At 43.9% G+C, this 24,513-nt stretch overlaps 2 protein-coding genes across 3 annotated transcripts in view; one reads left to right on the top strand and one right to left on the bottom strand.

Annotated features, from left to right (window-relative positions):
- LOC137352269 (uncharacterized) overlaps positions 1-17,017 on the top strand; it is a 55,236-nt gene extending 38,219 nt beyond the window's left edge. Inside the window, exon 3 of the mRNA XM_068017573.1 lies at positions 15,171-17,017. Within this exon, the coding sequence (XP_067873674.1) occupies positions 15,171-15,177 (7 nt within the window). The 3' untranslated portion in view covers positions 15,178-17,017. The remainder of the gene's footprint in view (positions 1-15,170) is intronic.
- On the bottom strand, positions 1,169-8,001 carry klf11a (Kruppel like factor 11a). 2 transcript variants are annotated; one of them, XM_068022504.1, is made up of 4 exons: positions 7,789-8,001; positions 6,329-6,586; positions 5,097-6,105; positions 1,169-1,880 (listed from the first exon to the last, which is right to left on the bottom strand). In XM_068022504.1, the coding sequence occupies exons 1-4, from the start codon at positions 7,837-7,839 to the stop codon at positions 1,576-1,578; spliced, it is 1,623 nt and encodes a 540-aa protein (XP_067878605.1). In that variant the 5' UTR covers positions 7,840-8,001; the 3' UTR covers positions 1,169-1,575. The 2 variants fall into 2 exon arrangements, with proteins under 2 accessions (XP_067878605.1, XP_067878612.1); XM_068022511.1 differs by having other exon boundaries at positions 5,097-6,075.
- Positions 17,018-24,513: the final 7,496 nt, after the last annotated feature.

The following is a 24,513-nucleotide window of genomic DNA, read 5'->3' as shown; positions in this document are numbered from 1 at the left end:
TAGCTGGCTATGTGGTAGCAGTGAGAGGTGGGTCTGAGGCTGGCAGCATTGGTAGGTGTGTGAGGGTGAATTGGAGTATCTGAACGTTAGGCATGAGTCCTAAGTGCCAGGGACTGTTGCTGGATGAGTAATGGCGTGCAGTTCATTGGATGGGGTGAAGGGTTATTGGAGCAGTGGGTTGGAGATGTCATGCGAAGATGCATTCATTGATGTTGATCACCTGCGCGAGATCATTAGATCTTTAGTGGCACGGCTGCCAGGTCCTCAGGTCCAGACTCTGGGAGTTGACTTTCCTGGCCACCTGCTCCTACTCCCTTCTGAGGGTGGTCCTTGAGGGATTCCTAGCCCCACCGCCCACCACCACCACAGGGGACCATGGTGTCTCTCCTTCCCTCCACCTGCACCACTAATGCTTCAAGCGCTGCATGCATCAGTATGGATCCCTCTTTTTGCCCTTGTGTTCAGTTTGCAAGAATTTCCATTGCAGCAATATTTTTGTGCAGCTTCCTCTTAAGAGGCAGCTTGCCTTTAAGAGCAGGCTGACTGTACAATGTGGTCTGCAACAACTTTGCCTGGGCCTTCTGCTGTATGCAAAACTCACTGGCAGCATTCAGGGGAGAGGCTGGAGGTGCAGGAACTTTGTGCTGAAACCATTCAGATGAGGTGGGTAGATGAATTTTGTGTCTTACCCTCCTCAGTATGAATGGGTGCGGAGGCTGGACATAAATTTCACACCAGAGATATTTTAGACAGATATCACATTTTCACTGAACTCTCCTTGTCTTGATTAGAAGTAAAGAAATGTTTTTTTTAAATGGACACTCCATGTCTGTTGCTGTCCTGAGCAGGATGGTCCACACAGCCAAGTGCAATTTGCCAATATATAGTCAAATGAAAACAGCATGTAAAATTTCACAAGAGCCAATTGTAAATGCTGGACATTAAAATAAGGTGCATATGTCCACGGTGACTGAATATATTTAATGCATTTACAAAATTGTGCACTTTCTTTAAAGTAATTTCAATTCCTATCCTGTTATTTGTCAATTTCAGTAGGCTCGTGATTAAAAGAGATTGATCAAACTTTTGCTCAAAAACCCACTTCAGGTAACAAAGCAATTCAATGATCTTCCCCTGTTGGCGAAAAACACAATAAAAAAGTCCAATATTTTTCATCTGTTTTACATGAAAATTGTTTTATTAAATACAGGAAGTATACAATGTGCATAGCAAATACTATTTACAATAAACTTAATGTTTACAATACAATGATAACTTTCCATGCTGAACATTGGTGGAATTTCACCTTCCCCATGCATTACAAATGAAGGAAAATTCCACCCTTAGGCTTGACAGATTTTCACATCCAACCGGTTTACAAATTTATCTTGTTACTACTCACACACGTACGAAAGAAAAATGAACTCATACTTGAGAATCCAGTAAAACATGCAGCATTTAGAATTGCTTTGAAAGTCCATCAGACAACGTCTGCTTGTTCAGTTCCTGCTGACAATTTACTCAGTTTTAATTTTCTGACGAGATAGTGCAAATTTTCTCTTCAGCTGATCTCATTTAGGCAGAAGTTGGTGGAGAAATCAATACGCTTGTCATAGGAATGGCAGGATTCCTGACAGAAGGTGTTGAGGCAGAAATTTTATTCAGTTTGTTAACCTCAGCCTGCCAGTTGGGTACTTTCTTTGTAGTCATGTGACGACGAGCATGTTTGGTGAGATGGTCACTGCGCATGAAGCGTCGATCACAAACAGGGCACATGAACTTCTTCTCTCCAGTGTGAGTCCTGCGGTGTCGCGAAAGCTCATCTGAGCGTGCAAACTTTTTGTCACACCCTTCCCAGTTACAGTTAAATGGTTTCTCGCCTGTAACGATGAAAAATATTAGTGCACAATTCCGGTCCTTTGCCCAAGTTTCTTAAAAGGAATTCTACCTCATCATCCATTAAAAGTAAACTATAGTTTAGATTAAGAAGCATAATTTTGTTTTCCTGAGAACCTGAAATTGGTTCATCTCCTGTGGCGATGTTCATAGGTAGCAAAAGAAACATTAACAGGAGTAGGTGACCATGCATCTCTGGTAAGTGGCAGGCTTCATCTGGACTCAGTAGGCCTCGGCAAATCAACAATAACAGAGGAATGTAGAACATTAAAAGCATGGGTAACTTTCATCGTTTTAGGGGGAAATTTCAAATGTTTATTGGCTTGTTATTTTATACTTGTTATTTATATAGCAAAATATCTAACTAGGTCAGAAATAAAATCAGAAACTGAAACCAATGAAAAATTAAATGCAGAGATGTTTAATATTGTAGTCTTTCAGGTATTTGCTTTTTGTTTTTCTGCCGTAGATATCAGAAAATTGATGTGGTTACATAGTTTCTTTGAACCAATCAGTAAAGCATTACACCACACCATTAACATACCATTTGTCTTTGCTCCATGACCTTCTGGTCAGTTATTCTCTGTGACCTTGTCCTATCAACACCTCTTTTGTTATCTCTTGCCCCACCCCCGCTTTACTTGTTTAAAACCTTTTACATTTCTAACGTTTGCCAGTTCTGATGAAGGGTCACTGACCTGAAATGTTAACTCTGCTTCTCTCTCCACAGATGCTGCCAGACCTGCTGAGTATTTCCAGCATTTCTTGTTTTTATTTCAGATTTCCAGCATCTGCAGTATTTTGCTTTTATATTAGTGAAACATTACATTTTTTTTCTACTGACCGATGTTGGTGCTACTTTCTACATTTAATGCGGTGTAAAATGTTAAAACTTATAATTATACTTTTAATTGTGCTTGAATATTAGCACTTAAAATTGATCTAATTTGCTTCTAAAGTCAGTTGATGCAATGGAAAATAGAACTACATATGAAAAGAAATTGCATTATAAAATTGAGATGACTTTCATTGCAATAGAGGATTTTATGACATTGGGATATAGTGTTAATTAGCCCAGATTTTGCGTTCAGCGGTGAAGCAACAGCGCTCAACGATCTCAAAGAAAGCTGCCCAAAAAGATCTAGCAAACTAGTAGCATGGATTTGCCCTTCCCTGATGTTAGTTTGATTCAAGTCTAGGGGATTTCCAGGTGTCCAGCAACAGTGATGTCATCAAGCAGGGTAAGCAGTCATTGAATAATTCTTACAGACAACAAACCAGGAAGCTAGATGCAATGATTATTATTTAACCTTTTTTTTTTATAAACAGAGAGCAAAAAAGATTGGAACATGCACATGGGAATAAGTTAGAAGCTGAAATATCATTTTTTAAAAAAAGTCTTCCTTAGACTGAGGGGTGGTATCAGGACTGGAGAATTGCAAATGTTACACCCTTGTTCAAAAAAGGATGTAAAGATAAGCCCAGAAATTACAGGCCAGGCAGTTTAACTTCAGTGGTGGGGCAACTTCTAGGAACAATAATTCGGGGCCAAATTAATAATCACATGGACAAATGCAGGTTAATTAAGGGAAGCCAGCACAGATTCGTTCAGAGAAAATCATGATTAACTAACTTGCTGTAATTTTTTGAGGAGGTGACAGAGAGGGTTGATGAGGGCAATGCAGTTGATGTGGTGTACATGGACTTTCAAAAGGCTTTTGATACAGTGCCACACAACAGACTTGTCCGCAAAATCATAGCTCATGGAATAAAAGGGACAGTAGCAACACGGATACGTAATTAGCTGAGTGACAGGAAACAGAGAGCAGTGGTTAATGGATGCTCTTTGGGCTGGAAGAAGGTTTGTAGTGGAGTTCCCCAGGGGTCGGTGTTGGGACCCTTGCTCTTCCTGATATATATTAATGACCCAGACACTGGTGTACAGGGCACAATTTCAAAATCTGCAGATGATAGGAAACTTGGAAATATTATGAACTGTGAGGAGGACAGTGTAGAACTTCAAAGGGACATTGACAAGTTGGTGAAATGGGCAGATAGGTGGCAGATGAAGTTCAAGTGTATATGTGCATAAGTCATTGACGGTGGCAGGACAGGTTGAGAGCACAGTTAATAAAGCATGCAGTATCCTGGGCTTTATCAATAGGGGCACAGAGTATAAGAGAAAGGAGGTTATGTTAAAAGTATAAGACACTTGTTTGGCCTCAGTTGGAGTATTGCGTCCAATTCTCGGCACCTCACTTTAGGAAAGATGTGAAGGCATTGGAGGGAGTACAGAAAAGATTCACGAGAATTGTTCCAGGGTGAGGAACTTCAGGTATGAAGACAGATTGAAGAAGTTGGGACCGTTTTCCTTGGAGAAGAGAAGGCGGAGATGTGATTTGATAGAGGTATTCAAAATCATGAGGGGTCTGGACAGAGTGGATAGGGAAAAACTGTTCCAACTCGTGAAAGGATCAAGAACGAGAGGGCAGAGATTTAAAGTGATTGACAAAGGAAGCAAAAGCGATACAAGGAAAAACTTCTTCACACAATGAGTGCTTAGGATCTGGAATGCACTGCCTGAGAGTGTGGTGGAGGCAGGTTCAATCGAGACATTCAAAAGTGAATTACACTGTTATCTGAAAAGGAAAAATGTGCAGGGTTACGGGGAGAAGGCAGGGGAATAGCATTAGGTGAAGTGCACATTCGGAGAGCCAGTGCAGACATGATAGGCCAAATGCCCTCCTTCTGCACTGTTACAATTCTGTGATTCTGTCAAAAAACTTTGGATCATAAGGTAGAAATTTGACATTCCACAAATATAAAATTAGTTTTTCAGGGCCAGAAAGATTTATCAACAGTAGTTATGACTTAGTACACCATCAAGAACTCAGTTAAACCCCATTCAACAAGACATAACTTTCTTGTTTTTTTTCAGTGATATTACAGCATAAAAGGGGTGGTCACCTCTGTTCAAGTGATTTCTAAATATTGCCATCTATGGGGACATCAACAGTGCACCCTGTGGAGGAGCAGAGAATCACCGACAGCACCTTCTGGATTTCCACATTTAACTATGCCTGTGTGGACACCAGAAGTTGCTATCAGTTTCACAGTTGTGGTGACGGTGAATGCTGACAGTTTCGCTGTTTTTAAAACTGCAAAATCTGGGCCATTATCATGCTCAAATTAAAGTATACCTGTGTGAGTTCGAAGATGTGCTTTTAAGTGCGAACTCTTGAAGTAGGTCTTCCTGCATCCAGTAAAGCTGCAAATATAATTACGCCTTCTAGAGAAATCCATCTGTGGTGCACAGTTTTGGCCTGACGAGACGAAGACTGGAGCAGGTGCAAGCGGCAGTAACTTTGTGTTGCCAACTGTCATTACTGTCTGTTGACCTGGAGATGGTGGTGTGAGAGAGGGTTGGGGTAGCACAAACATCACAGCCCCTTGTGGCATGGATGCTCCCACCAAAAGAGGTTGAGAAATTGGAGTCGTCTGGGTAAATGCAGGCTTTACACAGTTGGTCTGTGTTTGGATGAATGCAGAAATGACACCTCCCCCTCCTCCTCTTCCTCCTCCTCCTCCATTCACTGGAAACATCTGACAGATAACTGGAGTGTTTGTCACAGGTACAGTTGGTAAACGTGCTGGTAAAGACCTGGCTAGCTTCTGATGTCCAGTTTCAACTTTGTTTGGTGCACAAGGTAGTGTTAAAGAGGGCACTGCTCGCTGTTGGTCCTTGATAACTGAGCTGGTGCAATGCTGTTGTAAACAGCATTTAGTCACAGAATTTGTGGAAGTGCATGTGTCCTCAGTGTGCTTACATTGGTTTGATACTTTTCCTTTCGCCTCTGTCCTAAGACTTTGGCTACTTGAGTTTAGTCTTTCAATCAGTGGTGATGAAGGAATGTGGTTGCATGGAGAATTATCAGCAGTGTGACGGATGACACTGGTGGCCACTGACCTGCAGTGATGAGCAACAGTTTGTTCAGCTGAAAGAGGCTTCTGACATGAAAACTTCTGAATGTTCACTAAAGCAGGCTTCGTGGTCATAGTGTTGACAGTGTAGACTCCAGTGTCTACAGTGACTGCTGTTGGCTTTGTGTAAGTAAGTTGTGGCACTGGGGCAGCATTCCCTGATTCAACAACACCAGGACTATGTGGTGGTGTCATACACTGTAAAGACAAAGGAAACTTTAAGCTTAGCTTAAAGTTGTGAACAAGGTCAATGATGTTTCTTCCTCATCTGCTATGCACACAACTCTGTTCTTATTCATTTATTACCTTTGATCGCAAATAGATTACACCAAAACAACAAATACATAACAGTTTTAAAAGGTCATGAATTTAAATCATTGCCAAGACTAACATGTTTGTTTATGACTCCATGATTACCAATAGGCATCACTTAGAAGAACTGCATACTTACAAGTAAAGACATTGAGTGGTAGTCCCTCTGTAACATTGGGGGAATCAATTCACAGTGCACAGAATCGGTGTCTGAAGCAGGTGTCAGTGGTCGAATTTTTAAGAGATCCCCTTTTTGTGACCTTTGACCCCAGGAACTCATACAAACAAGAGCCTCCACAGCTTCAATATCGTTCTGTTCCAATGTACTGCTGGAGGACCTTTCACTGTCGTGGCGTTTCCTTTCTAATATCGACTCATAAATGCCCATGATTTCAACCTGGAGGCAAAAATGCATCTCAGTTTTAAAATAAAAATCAGCTGCATATAGGTCCTTGAATTTCAGTCTGTTTTGATGCACCTTAAATTTAGGGAAGTACACCATTTCTGCATCTGTTACCATCAGATGTGTGATTACAACAACATGCATTTACATAGGGCTTTTAACAGAAGAAAAATCCCAAAGTAATTCAGAGAGGTGCAATTTAGGTCTTCTTCCCCCCACCCACTTTCAGATTGTCAGAAAATTGGCAGAAAAGGTTTATCATTTTAAATGTAAATTGCATTTATAAACATCAGCATAGTCTCAAATTGCAACGCAGAAAAATTAGGTACGCAGCTTTAGGAAAGTTGGAATTTCAAGTTCTTTTCAGACCTAACCTTAAAACTGACCATTACATTTGGTTGCATTAGTTGATTATTCAGATTCTCAGCTAATAGATATTTAAAGTACCACTCCAGGCCAAATGTAACTGCTGTGGAAGTGCCAATGTAGTGGGTCTGGCAACATTCAACAAAGGGGCATTGGGGGCAGGCTAGATTCAGTGACCCTGATCTCCTCCCACTCCAAATATAGAATCGTGTTTCCGTCATCGACTAAGCAGCCATGTGAAGTCTGCATGTCTCCACAGCTACCAGGAAGTCCCCTCCTACAACATCTCTTTGTCCAAAAAAACAAACTCAAAGACTGATCTAGCTTGAAATGAAATTCAACTTTGTTCACCTTCCTTCCAGATGATACCATTACACCACTCTCGTCTCAATGGAAGACTGGAAGTGTTTTATTCTGGCAAAATGCTACGTGATGCTTATTTGAATTTGAATTAATGCTTAGATATACGTTGTATATTCAAATCCGCAAAAGATCTTTTTTCGGGCATGAGATGACGAACATTTGTACCACACTTAAGAAGAACTGATTCCAACAAACGGATTTCTCATTCCCACTGCTTAATGCAATACTATCTATTCAATTACACTTGTTTCAGGAATGCCCAATGTATACACAATGTATACCTATTACCCCAAAACAGCGGTCCTTTACCATTGTTGCAATCAAAGCCTTTCCTCTCGGTTTAACAGCTTTCCTAAAACACACCCTCAGCAGTAGTAGGTGAAAGACATAAGATTCTTATAACCACCAACCAGCACAGTTTACTTACATTCATTATTTTATACATTAATGCACAATAATATACCTACATTGCGTGGATCTTCCATTTCTGCAGCTTGACATGGAGAATTACACCACATTTTTAAATGAAAAAAGAAAAATTCCCAATCGCAACAATAAAACACTGGGGGGGGGGGGGGGAGAGAAAGGCAAGAAGGGAGAGACCTCACAAATGGGAGCAACAGTAATAACAGATTTTCTCCAGAGTGGACATGACGACCCAGTTGCAACACACACAGAACAACAAAAATTATATTACAGCTGGCGGCTGTGAAGCTTCCACCAATGGGAGACAAAGGTGTAGCCAGCGTCGGCCAATGGGAGTGCAGTGAGCGCGTGATCAGGGGCTGATCGCTGGCGTGGCCGCGTTCCGTCACCAGCGTGATTGGCGGGAACGCTGGGGTTGGCCACGCCTCCAGCCCTCACCCTGTGTTCAACCAGGTCCGCCCACATGTAGAGTCACCCGTGTCAGTGCGAACTGATTGAACTCAGCCCTGGAAACTCGGGGAAAGGTCACGTTGCGTCGGAGCATCCGCGGCCCTGTAAACATCGAGAGCTAAGGCGGGGCGACGAGGAAAATACTAACCATCTGGAAACTGTTTTTCTTTGAAAGTATAAAGTCAGCAAGTTTGTTTCTGCTTGGCTTTTAAAAATGCCACTTCCTCAGTGTTACTTGAAGGCGCTGATCTGTACATATTTTAAAGAAAATATAAACATTTATTTCCTGTTCAACTGAGGCTGCCTTTACTTTTTTATTATTAAATTCTCGTCAAATGCATTATGTTCCTTTGGAAAACTTACACGTATGCCTCCAAATGTGGGTGAATGCCAATTGCTGCTCTGTAAATGTTCCAGGATTATCTGCTTTCCTTTCTCCTTACTGAAATCCTGTGACATTGATCACAAGTCGTGGGAGTCAGTTGCCAGCGTTCGCCAGAGCTGGCGGGCAGCCATAAAGACGGGGCTAAAGTGTGGCGAGTCGAAGAGACTTAATAGTTGGCAGGAAAAAAGACAGAGGCGCAAGGGGAGAGCCAACTGTGTAACAGCCCCGACAAACAAATTTCTCTGCAGCACCTGTGGAAGAGCCTGTCACTCCAGAATTGGCCTTTATAGCCACTCCAGGCGCTGCTTCACAAATCACTGACCACCTCCAGGCGCGTATCCATTGTCTCTCGAGATAAGGAGGCCAAAGAAAGACTGCTGCCCCTTTCTCCGTGTTAGTACAAACCTTTAACATCTCTTACATCCTGGGTGAGAGCAGGATGCCATGCATTCCATGGCACCGTGATTTGATGAAAGATTTGATTCGATTAAAGTTTTCAAGATATTAAGGCAGATTGAGAGAATATTAACGTTGAGTAGTCTAGGACAAAGGGACATTGCCTAAGAATTAGATCCAGACCTTTTAGGACTGAAGTTAGGAAACATTTCTACACACAAAGAGCGGTAGAAATTTGAAACTGTTTTTGCAAATGATAGTTCACGCTGGGTCAATTGTTAATTTTAAATCTGAGATTGATGGATTTGTTAACCAAAGGTTGATATAGGGCAATGGCGGGTATATTAGGGTGACCATACTTTCTGAACCGAATTCTGGGACACACAACCCAACACCCACACCGTCTGAGGCTCTCAGCATGCCTTGATCCAGCTCCCAGGAAATCCACACAGCACGGCTCCAGTGCTGCTCATTAGTCAGGTTACCAACAGCCCCTGCAACTCCGACGTTTTGGCTCAGGGGCCCTTTTCTCTTCAAATGAATTCCACAGGAAAACTGCGTAATCTGGGAAGTTTTTTTCCAAAAATACACTTTATTCATAAAATTCTGTAAAAAAAAAATTACAAAACTGTTCAAAACAGCACCAAGTTTGGGTTTCCGCCTGGTGCTCCAGTTTCCTCCCACAGCCAAAGACTTGCAGGTTGATGGGTAAATTGGCCATTATAAATTGCCCCTAATGTAGGTAGATGGTAGGAGAATGGTGGGGATGTGGTAGGGAATATGGGATTAATGTAGGATTAGTATAAATGGTTGGTTGGTGGTCGGCACAGAATTAGTGGGCCGAAGGGCCTGTTTCAGTGCTGTATCTCTCTATGACTTCTATGACTTCAAGTTGACATTCCAGAAAGTGCAAAGCAAATCAGTTTTTTCAATACAGGAGTGAGTTGCCTCACAACCCATTTTACATGCCATATATATTTTACAGCAAATCGACCCTTTCAGTTCACTATGGCGGGAGGATCTTACACAGTGGTCTTTCCCCACTGAGCCCTTGTGGCTTCTGCCCCAAGCTTTAATGCGTCCCTCAGTACGTAGTCCTGGACCTCGGAACGTGCCAATCTGCAACACTTGGTCTTGGACAACTCTTTGCACTGGAAGTCCAACAAGTTTCAGGCAGACCAAAGAGCGTCTTTCATCAAATTGATGGTCCTCCAGCAGCAGTTTATCACAGTGTGCGTCCCTGGGAACAGCCCGTAGAGCACAGACTCCTGTGTTACAGAGCTGCTTGGGATGCATGTCTCGCGTGTTTTGGGAAGTATTCGAGGATTTGATGGAGGTCGCAGAGCATATGTACTGCGGTCACAGAGTGTGATCTTTACATAAATTAAAGTTTCTCAGTGAGTCCACCCCTTCTACTGGTCAAAAACAGGAGATTAACATTCCTTCCACCAATCAGAACCCGCCCTGCTGCACAGCCCCACCCACTTTGTTGATTGACCAGGGCAGCTCAGCATCACATGGCTCCTGATTTCATCCCACCTGGCCATTAATAGTTAGCATATTCATTTGGGGATGAGTTTCTTGAACCTGGGTCTCTTCTGTGAACATTGTTTGCTCAGTGTCACAGTACCTGATCTGGGGATGTCCCCGGCAAATGTGGATATTTGGTCATCTTGGGGTATATAAAATTAGGTCTCAGATCATTCATGAATGGCAGAACAGGCCCGAGAGGCTAAATGGCCTACTCCTATTCCTATGCTCCCTTGTTTAGCATGCCACTTACTAAAACACTCCTTTGCTTCTTGGGGGACAAACTACTGCACAATGCCAGGGTAGAGGATCCACAGAAGAAAAAGGAGCTCTTATCTACCGAAAAGGCTGCTAAGGATATTCTGGTGTTAGAGGATTTGTTTAGTAAGAAGTGGATGACGTATCTATTCCTTATCATTAATAAGGCTCTTGAAACATAAATGCCAAATTATATAACATTAACATTATACTACTCACAATCCCACCAGATGATTGGGGAATCAAATATGTTACAAATATCTTCGTCTCTGCGTTGCTTAATCCTCCAAATCCCCATTACAATATACTACTTTATATCCTTAAATTGATTAAAAGTCGCTTATCAAAATGTCCTTAAATAGCATGCTCAGCATGACCGGATCACATTCAACTTTACATTGCCGAGCTACAGTAGAATGATCAGTTTCTGATTTACAATGATCATATTGGCATGGTTCAAAATGACTTGTATCAGTGTGTTTTCAGAGTTTTTAACTTGATGAAAACAACAAGGCATTCCTTATCTTTCCTTTTGAAGTCACTAGATCATTCTCTAATTAAGTTTTAACAAGGTTAGTAACTGGGAGAATGGATGCCAGGTGAGAGGGATCTGCTGCCCTCAGAATTGCCAAAAGTAGGATTTAGTAGAGACTGGAATTCTCTGTTTCTTGATTTTACTGAAGTCAGAATTCTGAATTTTAACCCTTTTTTATTCATGTCTCCTTACCTACAGTAATCCTGTTGGATGTGGTTTTCCAGCTGGGTTTGGAGTGAGGTAATTTGTTTTTAGGACACCTTTTCTAGCTCCTTCCCTTAGTTGGGTGAGCAGAGCTAATCCTGAAGAGGGCTGCTCAGACACAGCTACAAACACCAAGCCACCCTTCTGCCTTGTTTAAGAGTGGAGTGGTTAATTGGCAACTGCCACTTTTGTTTCAGGTTGTAACTAGAAGCTCCCAGATATCACGATCCTGCCATTGTCACCACTAGCTGATTGCCAAAGGGCTTGAGGAAGTTAGCTATCCATAGAAGGGCCTGTGCGTGGTGTCTTTTAGAGCAGGAGGCCTGTTGCACAGCAGGCCCCACACTGTCTTGGCAGGGCATTGCCTGGTTTCATTAATCAGCCGAGCCTGTATAACTGAGGACAAAGCCCTGCTGCAAACTCTCGTCTGCCTTCACAGCCATCAGCCGATCCACCATTGAAGGATCTTGTTGTGATAGGACATTGAATGGTGACCCTTGCTCACCATGTCACAGTGCTGTAATGTAGGTTTATGGGCACCACCTTACCCTACCCTAAACACCTTGCCACAGTGGTCCACAAATGCTTATTCATTAGGAGAAGTCCTGCTTAATTTGCAGCTAGCCTTCATATCTAGAGGTTGTATGGGCTATCTGCCACCGGCCTACGTGATTGGTAGCTGCAGCTCACTCTGACCTGTCTCCTTACACTGGGTAGAGGGAGAGCCAGAATTGTTGCAGAGGTGAGACAGGAGGAAGCGTGCCACCAAGTGTTTGGCCCTACAGCCATCTATTTATTTTATCTTTTAACTATCCCCCTCACTCAATTTACATCACAACTTGCTGCAACATTGAGAATCTACTATAAAAACAAGAAATGCTGGAATCACTCAGCAGGTCTGGCAGCATCTGTGGAAAGAGAAGCAGAGTTAACGTTTCGGGTCAGTGACCCTTCTTCGGAACTGACAAATATTAGAAAAGTCACAGATTATAAACAAGTGAGGTGGGGGTGGGGCAAGAGATAACAAAGGAGAAGGTGCAGATTGGACCAGGCCACATAGCTGACTAAAAGGTCACGGAGCAAAGGCAAACAATATGTTAATGGTGTGTTGAAAGACAAAGCATTAGTACAGGTTAGGTGTGAATACACTGAATATTGAACAGCAGCAAGTGCAAACCTGAAGAAAAACAACCTGAAAAAAACAATGGGTAAGCAAACTGAACAAACTAAGATGAAATGAAATAAATGCAAAAAAAGATTGTAAAAAATGTAAAAAGGAATGTAAAAAAAAGGAAGAAAAAATAACTAAAAATGAAAGTAAAATGGGGGGCTGTCATGCTCTGAAATTATTGAACTCAATGTTCAGTCCGGCAGGCTGTAGTGTGCCTAATCGGTAGATGAGATGCTGTTCCTCGAGCTTGCGTTGATGTTCACTGGAACACTGCAGCAATCCCAGGACAGAGATGTGAGCATGAGAGCAGGGGGGAGTGTTGAAATGGCAAGCAACCGGAAGCTCAGGGTCCTGCTTGCGGACTGAGCGGAGATGTTCCGCAAAGCGGTCACCCAGTCTGCGCTTGGTCTCCCCAATGTAGAGGAGACCACACTGTGAGCAGCGAATACAGTATACTACATTGAAAGAAGTACAAGTAAATCGCTGCTTCACCTGAAAGGGGTTTGGGGCCTGGGGTAGTGAGGAGAGAGGAGGTAAATGGGCAGGTATTACACCTCCTGCGATTGCAAGGGAAGGTGCCCTGGGACGGGGACGAGGTGGTGGGGGTAATGGAGGAGTGGACCAGGGTGTCGCGGAGGGAACGATCCCTTCGGAATGCTGACAGGGGAAGGGAGGTGAAGATGCGACTGGTAGTGGCATCACGCTGGAGGTGGCGAAAATGGCGGAGGATGATCCTTTGGATATGGAGGCTGGTGGGATGAAAAGTGAGGACAAGGGGAACCCTGTCACAGTTCTGGGAGGGAGGGGAAGGGGTGAGGGTAAAGGTGCGGGGAATGGGTCGGACACGGTTGAGGGCCCTGTCAACCACAGTGGGGGGAAATCCTCGGTTGAGGAAAAAGGAGGTCATATCAGAAGCACCGTCATGGAAGGTAGCATCATCAGAGCAGATGCGTCGGAGACGGAGAAACTGGGAGAATGGAATGGAGTCCTTACAGGAGGTAGGGTGTGAAGAAGTGTAGTCGAGGTAGCTGTGGGAGTCAGTGGGCTTATAATGGATATTGGTAGACAACCTATCCCCAGAGATGGAGACAGAGAAGTCGAGGAAGGGAAGGGAAGTGTCAGAGATGGACCATGTAAAGGTGAGAGAAGGGTGGAAATTGGAAGCAAAGTTGATAAAGTTTTCTAGTTCGGGGCAGGAGCAGGAAACGGCACCGATACAGTCATCAATGTACCGGAAAAAGAGTTGGGGGAGGGGGCCTGAGTAGGACTGGAACAAAGAATGCTCGACATATCCCACAAAAAGACAGGCATAACTAGGACCCATGCGGGTACCCATAGCGACACCTTTTACTTGAAGGAAGTGAATGGAGTTGAAGGAGAAGTTGTTCAATGTGAGAACAAGTTCAGCCAGGCGGAGGAGGGTGTTGGTGGATGGGGACTGGTTGGGCCTCTGTTCCAGGAAGAAGCAGAGAGCCCTCAAACCATCCTGGTGGGGGATGGAGGTGTAGAGCGATTGGACGTCCATAGTGAAGAGGAGGCGGTTGGGACCAGGAAACTGGAAATTGTCAAAATGACGTAGGGCGTCAGAAGAGTCACGGATGTAGGTGGGAAGAGACTGGACCAGCGGAGAAAAGATAGAGTCTAGATAGGAAGAAATAAGTTCAGTGGGGCAGGAGCAGGCTGACACAATGGGTCTGCCGGGACAGTCCCGTTTGTGGATTTTGGGAAGGAGGTAGAAGCGGGCTGTCCAGGGTTGTGGGACTATGAGGTTGGGAGCCGTAGAGGGAAGATCTCCAGCGGAGATGAGGTCAGTGACAGTCCCTTGGACGGTGGCTTGATGTTCGGTGGTGGGGTCATGGTCCAGAGGGAGGTAGGAAGAGGTGTCTGTGAGTTGGCGTTGAGCTTCTGCAAGGTAGAGGTTGGTACGCCATACAACAACAGCACCACCCTTGTCTGCAGGCTTACATTCCTTTTTACATTTTTTACAATCTTTTTTTGCATTTATTTCATTTCATCTTAGTTTGTTCAGTTTGCTTACCCACTGTTTTTTTCAGGTTGTTTTTCTTCAGGTTTGCACTTGCTGCTGTTCAATATTCAGTGTATTCACACCTAATCTGTACTAATGCTTTGTCTTTCAACACACCATTAACATATTGTTTGCCTTTGCTCCGTGACCTTTTAGTCAGCTATGTGGCCTGGTCCAATCTGCACCTTCTCCTTTGTTATCTCTTGCCCCACCCCCACCTCACTTGTTTATAATCTGTGACTTTTCTAATATTTGTCAGTTCCGAAGAAGGGTCACTGACACAAAACGTTAACTCTGCTTCTCTTTCCACAGATGCTGCCAGACCTGCTGAGTGATTCCAGCATTTCTTGTTTTTGTTTCAGATTTCCAGCATCCGCAGTATTTTGCTTTTAATTGAGAATCTACTGTTTTGCAACAATATACCATTGCGTCTAGCTACTGACCATTTTCTCTATCCATTCTTTCCAGGTCCTGATGAAATCCTAGGCCCATTGACAGTGAAAAAAAGAGGGAAAATCTGCAACTGAAGATGCACCATCATTCTCTCTTATACTTGGTTGCAAATGATGAGAAATTGGCACTCTGCAACCTTTGGAAAGTGACTTAGAGTGGGGGTTGCAGTGCATACACATTGCAATACAATTGGAGGAGTCTAGTTCCAACTTGTGTATGGCAGTCAGATAAAAATATAAAACATAAGAAATATTAGAAATAGGAGCAGGAGTAGACCATACAGTCCCTCGAGACTGCTCCACCATTCAATACGATCATGGTTGATCTTCTACCTCAACTCCACTTTTCCACCATTCTCCATAGCCCTTGATTCCCTGAGAGATCAAAAATCTGTCTATCTCAGCCTTGAATAAACTCAACAATGGAGCATCCACAACCCTCGGGGGTCGACAATTCCAAAGATTCCTATCCCTCTAGATGAAGAAATTTCTGCTCATCTTAATCCTAAATGATCAACCCCTTATTCTGAGACTGTGTCCCCGTGTTCTAGATTCCCCAGCCAGGGAAAACAGACTCTCAGTGTCTGCCCTGTCAAGCCTCTTCACAATCTTGTATGTTTCAACGAGATCACCTCTCATTCTTCTAAACTCCACAACGTATAGGCCCAATTTACTCAGCCTCTCATCATAGGACAACCCTCTCATCGCAGGAACCAATCTAGTGAACCTTCTCTGTAATGCCTCAAAGGCAAGTATATCCTTCCTTAGATATGGAGACCAAAACTGCGTACAGTGCTCTAGATATGGTCTCACCAAAGCCCTATACAATTGTAGCAAGACTCCCCTGTTCTTGGACTCCAATTCCCTTGCATTAAAGGCCAACATGCCATTTGCATTCCTAATTGCTTGCTGTACCTGCATGCTAACGTTTAGTACTTCTTGTATGAGTAAACCAAAGTCTCTCTGAACATCAACATTTAAAAGTTCCACACCTTTTAAAAAAAAAGTTCTGCTTTTCTGTTCTTACTACCAAAGTGAATAACCTCACACGTTCCCACATTATAGTCCATCTGCCACTTTGGTACCCACTCACTTAACATGTCTCTTTCTCTTTGCAGCCTTTTTGTGTCCTTCACACATGATGTTGAGTCACTGCAGTCTACCAAGGAGCATATGGTAACCTCTCACTGCAGTTGGGCTGTTATCCAGCAGTCTCTGGCAACAGTGATAGCGTCTCTCAGGGATGCATGTAATGAGCTTGTCATGCAGGCTCCCACCTGCCAAGAATGAGGCATATTCATTTTGTCATATGAACATTGATTTTAAACTGTTACTGGAGTGAAGAAAGGACTTGTTAAAAAAATCACCAGACACTTGGCTGGAAACACATTTTTGTGTATTAACAGATAGTGCTAGGAGGGACAACGGGGCTATTCCCTGTTACAACGGACTTTGAGCACCAGGTATTGTATGTAAGAAAAGACATTCCAGGGTTGGCTAAAACAAGAGAATCCACAAACAGACATGGTCAGACTAGCTAGTCACATGACTAACCTGCTTGGCAACCTGGGTTTTTCTGAATTGTACAAAGTTTGAACTGAAGAAAGACTGTTTGTTTGCTCCTGGAGTGAGAAGACCTCTCCTGTCTGCTCCCATCTCTTTCTCACAAGCTTCTGGACCCACTGAGGACACATGAACTTCAAGAGAGAAAAGTCTCCTACATCGAACAAGGTTTAAGAAGAACACTGGGCCGCAACGAAAAGCCAGACCTACCTACAATCAAGGACTTTATAGCGAGCTCGAAGAACAGTAACCAAAACCATCCTCAGATATTGCTTCAAACTTTTCCACTTTATTTCTTCTGCTGTTTTCTGCCTCTATCTGCATGTGTGTATATCGCGTATGCATGCTAGTGTGGGCGCGTCGCGTATCCATAGGCATAAACCAAATTAGAGTTTAAGTTTAATAAAGTTCAAGCTTTTTTCTTTAAACCTGAGAAAACCTGTTTGACTAGTTTCTTTGCCTGATAATTGGAAGTTCGTGAACAAGGATTCACTCAGGGGGAGCTAAAAAAAAGTGTGTTTAAAATTAAATCCTGTTACACTAAGACCAGGTGAGGGCTGAGTGGAAACCCTAGACCCCTTTCTCACTTGGTTGTAACAGAAATTTGGCGGCTACCATCCTGGAATTTACACACAGACAAACGAGAGAAATTGGAAGTGGGAAGCCAAATCAGAAAGAGCATGATTTAAATACAGGTTTTCTTGTGGTTGTGTGTGATTGAATACGAACATGTCCGCAACTGAAGCTAGTAGCTTCCGAAGCCAGGGTGAAGTAACTTGGGATAAGTTAAAAGCACTGTCTATGGAGGAGTTGAGGAAAGTGTTTGAGCATTGTGGGATCAGTGTACGTGGCAAGGCTAGGAAGTCTGAACTCCTAAGGCTAGTGGCCAATCATTTTTCCCTTGAACCTGAAGAAGCAGAAACAGGGTTCTAAGTAGACGCCGACAGGGCATTGCGAGCAAAGATACAATTGGAACAGAGGAAACTTGAATTAGAAGAATAAGAAAGAGAAAGAGGGAGACATATGAACATACAAATTAGAAGTAGGAGTAGGCCACTCGGCCCTTCAAGCCTGCTCCGCCATTCAATAAGTTCATGGCTGAACTGATTACTCCACATTTCCACCTGGCACCTTGCTTATGAAGAATGTATCTACCTCTGCCTTAAAAATATTCAAAGACTCTACTTGCACTGCCTTTTGAGGAAGAGAATTCCAAAGACTCACGACCCTCTGAGAGAAAAGATTTCCCTTCATCTCTGTCTTAAATGGGTGACCCCTTATTTTTAAACAGTGATCCCTAGTTCTAGATTCTCCCACAAGGGGAAACATCCTTTCCACATCCACCCTCTCAAGACCCCTCAGGATCTTATATGTTTCAATCATGTCGCCTCTTACTCTTCTAAATTCCAGTGGATACAAGCCTAACCTGTCCAATCTTTCCTCATAAGGCAGCCTGCCCATTCCAGGCATTAGTCGAGTAAACCTTCTCTACACTGCCTCCAACGCATTTACATCCTCCCTTAAATAAGGAGACCAGTACTGTACACAGTACACAGTACTCCAGATGTGGTCTCACGCTTTATAGCTGAAGCATAACCCCCCTATTTTTGTATTCAATTCCCCTCGCAATAAACGATAACATTCTATTAGCATTCCTAATTATGTGCTCTACCTTTTGTGATTCATGCACTAGGATGCCCAGATCCCTCTGCATCTCAGAGCTCTGTAATCTCTCACCATTTAGATAATATGCTTCTTCTTTATTCTTCCTGCCAAAGTGGACAATTTCACATTTTCCCACATTATAATCCATTTGCTAGGTCTTTGTTCACTCACTTAACCTATCTATATCTCTTTGTAGCCCCCTTAAGTTACTTTCCTACCTATCTTTGTGTCATCAGAAAATTTAGCAACCATACCTTTGGTCCCTTCATCTAAGTTATTTATATAAATTGTAAGAAGTTGAGGCCCCAGAACAGATCCCTGTGGCACACCATTCATTACAACTTGCCAATCTGAAAATGACCCATTTATGCCTACGCTCTGTTTCCTGTTAGCTAGCCAATTTTCTATCCATGCCAATATGTTACCCCCTACACCATGAGCTTTTATTTTCTACAATAACCTTTGATGTGGCACCTTATCAAATGCCTTCTGGCAATCTAAGTACAGTACATCCACCGGTTCCCCTTTATCCACAGCACATGTAACTACAGGAGAGAGAGAAAGAAAGAGCCTTCCAGAAGGAACGTGAAGACAAAGAGAGGGAGGAGAGAGAAAGAGAAATAATCTTCCAGAAGGAGTGCGAAGAGAGAGAGCTGAAGAGGCTTGAGTTAACTCGGGGGTGACAGAGTAACCCCAGTGAAAGCATGGCCAATATGGAGGAGCGTAATTCAGGGTTGCATACAAAATTGTTAAAATTATCTCAACTAATCCCAAAATTTAATGACGGAGACATAGAAGTATTTTTTGTGTCTTTTGAGAAACTGGTAAGGCAGCTAAAATGGCCAGCTGAGACTTGGCCTCTTTTATTACAAAGCAAGCTAACCAGAAAAGCCCATGAGGTTTATTCCCTGTTGCCAGATGAGAGTTCAACAAATTATGAACTGTACAAAAATGCAATCCTTGGGGCATATGAATTAGTACCTGAATCCTATCGCCAAAAGTTTAGAACCCTCAAGAAGCAAGTTGATCAACCTTATCTGGAGGTTGAAAGAAGTAAGCAGCTGGCTTTTGACCAGTGGTTGAGGACTGTTAAAGTATAGCTCAGCTATGAGAATCTCAGAGAAGTAATTCTGTTAGAGGAATTTAAACACTCTCTCCCACTCTCCATAAAGACCCATGTAGAGGAGCAGTGGGTTCAGAGAGCCCAGCAAGCCACCATTCTGGCCAATGAGTTTGCTTTATGTCAGTTTCCCAGGGGAAGAATTTTCCTAATCACCCCCACAAATCCAAAAAGGACAAAGGGTGGGAAGGTGATCGGAGCCCAAGCAGTTCTGGGAGAGAAAGAAAATCAGGAGACACAGGGGGCCCTCCTCTAGCCAAAAAGGAAGGTGCTGTGAGCAAGAGTGAGACCCGGAGACCTGTGTGCTTCCATTGTAATAAGGCAGGTCATCTAAAAGCTGACTAGAAAAAACTAAAGGGAAAACCTGTAGGGTTAATCAGGGCACATCCGATCAGTGAAGAAGAGAACCTGATGGAAAGCACAGCAGAACAAGCTGCGGCTTTAACTGCAGTAAGAGTGAGACCTAGGTGGCTTACTACTACAAGTGCAGGAAAAGTTAATAGGATTCCTGAAGGCTATAAGGGTTTTGTGTTTGAGAGAAAGTAACCCTTTACCCCTCGAGTGGGGCAAGCAAGCCCAGAATAATTCTCAGGAACACAGGGGCCACTAGATCCCTTTTACTGGGAAAAGACCTGACCTTTCCCCCAGAGAGTGCAGTGAACACCAGAATTGTGGTGAATGGTTTTGGAGGGCAGTGTATGCCTGTACCTGTACACCAGATGCACCTGGAGTGCGACCTAGTTTCGGGACCGGTGACCGTAGGGATTGGCCCTACTTTCCCTGTGGATGGGGTTGACCTGCTCCTAGGTAATAATCTGGCAGGGATGAAGTTGGTAGCCCCCCCCACCAGTAGTGAAAGAAAGATCGCAAGAGGTCAAAGAGACAGGGCAGTGGCAGGAAACAGACCCCTGCAGTTTCCCTGAATGTGTAATGAATCAGGCCACGATCAAACCAGTTCCCCCAGAGGAGACTGCATTGGCACTGCAGGCAAATGACCTTGAGGTCTGTCTGTCCGAGACTTTTTTTGGAAAGTTAGACAACCCAGGGAATGAACTAAATAAATTTTCTCGAGCTGAGGCTCAGTGAGCCGACCCAGTATTGTAAGAGGTAGCACAGGCTCCCAGTCTGAAAGTGAAGCAGAGGGAGTCCCTGATTGCTACTATTTAAAGAATGAGGTACTGATGAGGAAATGGAGTTCTGCTCACAGACCTGCAAGCAAGGAGTGGACAGTAGTTCACTAGTTAGTGGTGTCACAGAGGTACCGGAGAGAAATATTAAGAAGGGCCCACGAGACTACAGTGGCTGTACATGCCAGTATATGAAAGACCAAAGCCCGTAAAGGACAGCAGTTTGACTGGCCAAGATTCCACAAAGATGTGGTGGAATACAGCAGAAGTTGCCACAAGCGCCAGGGTGAGGGGAAGCCAGCACGCCTAAGTCCTGTACCTGTGTTAGGAGAACTCTCCAGCAGAGGGCTGGTGAACTGTAGGGGGGCCCCCACCACCACCCCGAGAACAAAAGGGGAAAGGCAGGCACAAGGCTGGCAAAAGGTTAGAAAGGGAAGGGGGAAAAGTGACCAAGATGGCAGGTTAAAGGAAGTCTGGGAGGAATCCCAGATGAAAATTCCTACTGTTAAACCCCGAAAAATTTGAAAAGTTAGACCCCACATCCTCCTATGTAAATGCAGACACTAGAAGCACTCCACTACAATTGCTAACAGCATTTACAGGAACCTGCAGAGACAAAGACAAACCTCTAGGGGGCAGAGAAACCATGAGGATGATGCCTCACCTAGTCGAAGTGCCAAGGGAAGTGCAGTACAGTCTGCACAAATATCTGCAGGCAGGAGTGTCCCAGAGGACAAAGGGAAGATTAGCAAAGAATCCTCCCCCACAGTCGGAAAAAAAGAGAACCACCCATCCCCTGAAGTCAAAAGTCTTTGCATGACTTTGAGTGATGGAAGGTGTCATCAACAGTGCCATCAAGCGGCACTTGCTTAACAATAACCTGCTCAGTGATGCTCAGTTTGGGTTCCGCCAGGGCCACTCAGCTCCTGACCTCATTACAGCCTTGGTTCAAACATGGACAAAAGAGCTGAACTCAAGAGGTGAGGTGAGAGTGACTGCCCTTGACATCAAGGCAGCACTTGACCGAGTATGGCACCAAGGAGACCTAGCAAAACTGAGGTCAATGGGTATCAGGGGGAAAACCCTCCGCTGGCTGGAGTCATACCTAGCGCAAAGGAAGATGGTTGTGGTTGTTGGAGGTCTATCATCTGAGCTCCAGGACATCACTGGAGGAGTTACTTAGGATAGTGTCCTAGGCCCAACCATCTTCAGCTGCTTCATCAATGACCTTCCTTCAGTCATAAGGTCAGAAGTGGGGATGTTCGCTGATGATTGCATAATGTTCAGCACCATTCGTGACTCCTCAGATACTGAAGCAGTCCATGTAGAAATGCAGCAAGACCTGGACAATATCCAGGCTTGGGCTGATAAGTGGCAAGTAACATTCGCGCCACACAAGTGCCAGGCAATGACCATCTCCAACAAGAGAGAATCTAACCATCTCCCCTTGACATTCAACGGTATTACCATCGCTGAATCACCCACTATCAACAGCCTAGGGGCCACAATTGACCAGAAACTGAACTGGAGTAGCCATATAAATACCGTGGCTACAAGAGCAGGTCAGAGGCTAGGAATCCTGAGGCGAGTAACTCACCTCCTGACTCCCCGAAGCCTGTCCACCATCTCCAAGGCACAAGTCAGGAGTGTGATGGAATACTCTCCACTTGCCTGGATGGGTGCAGCTCCAACAACACTCAAGAAGCTTGACACCATCCAGGATAAAGCAGCCCGCTTGATTGGTACCCCGTCTACAAACATTCCCTCCCTCCACCACCGATGCACAGAGGCAGCAGTGTGTACCATCTACAAGATGCACTGAGGCAATGCACCAAGGCTCCTTATGTAAGAATCGGTTCAGACCTGTATAGGTAAAGAAGTCTCGACACCATTTAAAATCAATTACTTTATTTGCGCACTAGCCGGCGGACTTAGTCTGGTACAGCGGTACTGACTCTAACAGAGTCTGTCGGGTCCACCAGAGTAAGTGCCCTCGTGTTACAGATACTATCGTTTATACATTTAGGATTCATGCTATGTCTCCTTGTTCAACCAATCAGTGCGATACAACTCAGCTTCGTGCTATACCTCTTTGTTAAACCATTTATTGAGGTTAACAGCACATTTAGCAGCACATTCTGTTCATTTTACATACTAATTACTGAGGTTAACAGCCCATCGTGTTCTTAATATCATTGCACAATCTACCTATGTCTAGTCTATTCTAAAGTCTATTTCCAGTAAGGGGTGCGAGTAACTGCCTGCAGCCTGCCGGCGTGACTACACAAATACAGATGCTGAATTCTGCTGATCTATTTCCTTGTCCTACAAAAACAAGCTTTTATTCCTAACTTGGCTAAATTTCCCATCAAGCATAGTGCCATGCCTTTCTGCTCACTTCCACACTTCGACAGCACCTTTCAAACCCGCGACCTCTACCAACTAGAAGGACAAGGGCAGCAAATACATGGGAACACCACCACCTGCAAGTTCCCCTCCAAGTCACACACCATCCTGACTTGGAACTCTATCGCCGTTCCTTCACTGTCGCTGGGTCAAAATCCTGGAACTCCCTTCCTAACAGCACTGTGGGTGTACCTACCCTAAATGGACTGCAGCGGTTCAAGAAGGCAGCTCACCACCACCTTCTCAAGGGCAATTAGGGATGGGCAATAAATGCTGGCCTGGCCAGCAACGCCCACATCCCATGAATGAATAAAAAAAACCTCAGCAAAGCACTGAAGGAGAGTTCAGGATAGACCTACCCACTACTGACTCTCCTGAAATAAAATTCCAACTCGGGGCTAATTAAACCTAACCATCTCAAAGACACCCTAGGCAGTCATGGAAATGGGCAAACTGAAGAAAACCCTCCCCAAAGAACTACATGTTTATTGGGTTGCCAAAAAAAGTTTAAAGCAACACTGCTACCGAGAAAAGACAGGCTGTAATAAGTCTTAGGATTTATGAATGAACATGAATGACTGAGAGAGAGAGTGAGACACCTGCTTTTTTCCTCTATCTTATATTTTCTCTCTCGACACTTTTCAATGAAATTCCCTTTTCTCAAATCACATTTAATTCCACTGGGTGTGGCGGTGTCATGCAGGCTCCCACCTACCAAGAATGAGGCATATTGATTTTGTCATATGAACATTTATTTTAAACTTACTGGAATGAAGAAAGGACTGTGTTAAAAAAATCACCAGACACTTGGCTGGAAACACATTTTTGCATACGAACAGACAGTGCTTGGAGGGACAAAGGGGCTATTCCCTGCTCCAATTTAACCCACTATGGACTTTGAGCACCAGGTATTGTATGTAAGAAGAGACATTCCAGGGTCAGCTGAAACAAGAGAATCCACAAACAGACATGGTCAGACCAGCTAGTCACATGACTAACCTGCTTGATAACCTGGGTTTTTCTGAATTGTACAAAGAGTTTGAACTGAAGAAAGACTGTTTGCTCCTGGAGTGAGAAGACCTCCCCTGTCTGCTCCCATCTCTTCCTCACAAGTCTCTGGACCCATTGAGGACACATGAACTTCAAGAGAGAAAAGTCTCCTACATCGAACAAGGTTTAAGAAGAATACTGGACCCCAATGAAAAGCCAGACCTACCTACAATCAAGGACATTACAGTGAGCTCAAAGAACAGTAACCAAAACCATCCTCAGATATTGCCTCAAACTTTTATATTTTGTTTCTTCTGCTCTTTTCTGTCTCTATCTGCATGTGTGTATCGCCTATTCATGCTAGTTTGGGCGCGTTGCGTATTCGTAGGCGTTAACCGAATTAGAGTTTAAGTTTAATAAAGCTCAACCTTTTTTCTTTAAACCTAAGAAAACCTGTTTCGCTAGTTTCTTCGCCTTATAATTGAAAG

This window comes from Heterodontus francisci, chromosome 3 (genome assembly GCF_036365525.1).
Source record: "Heterodontus francisci isolate sHetFra1 chromosome 3, sHetFra1.hap1, whole genome shotgun sequence".
Lineage (NCBI taxonomy): Eukaryota > Metazoa > Chordata > Chondrichthyes > Heterodontiformes > Heterodontidae > Heterodontus > Heterodontus francisci.
This window is presented reverse-complemented; position numbering and strand designations above follow the sequence as displayed.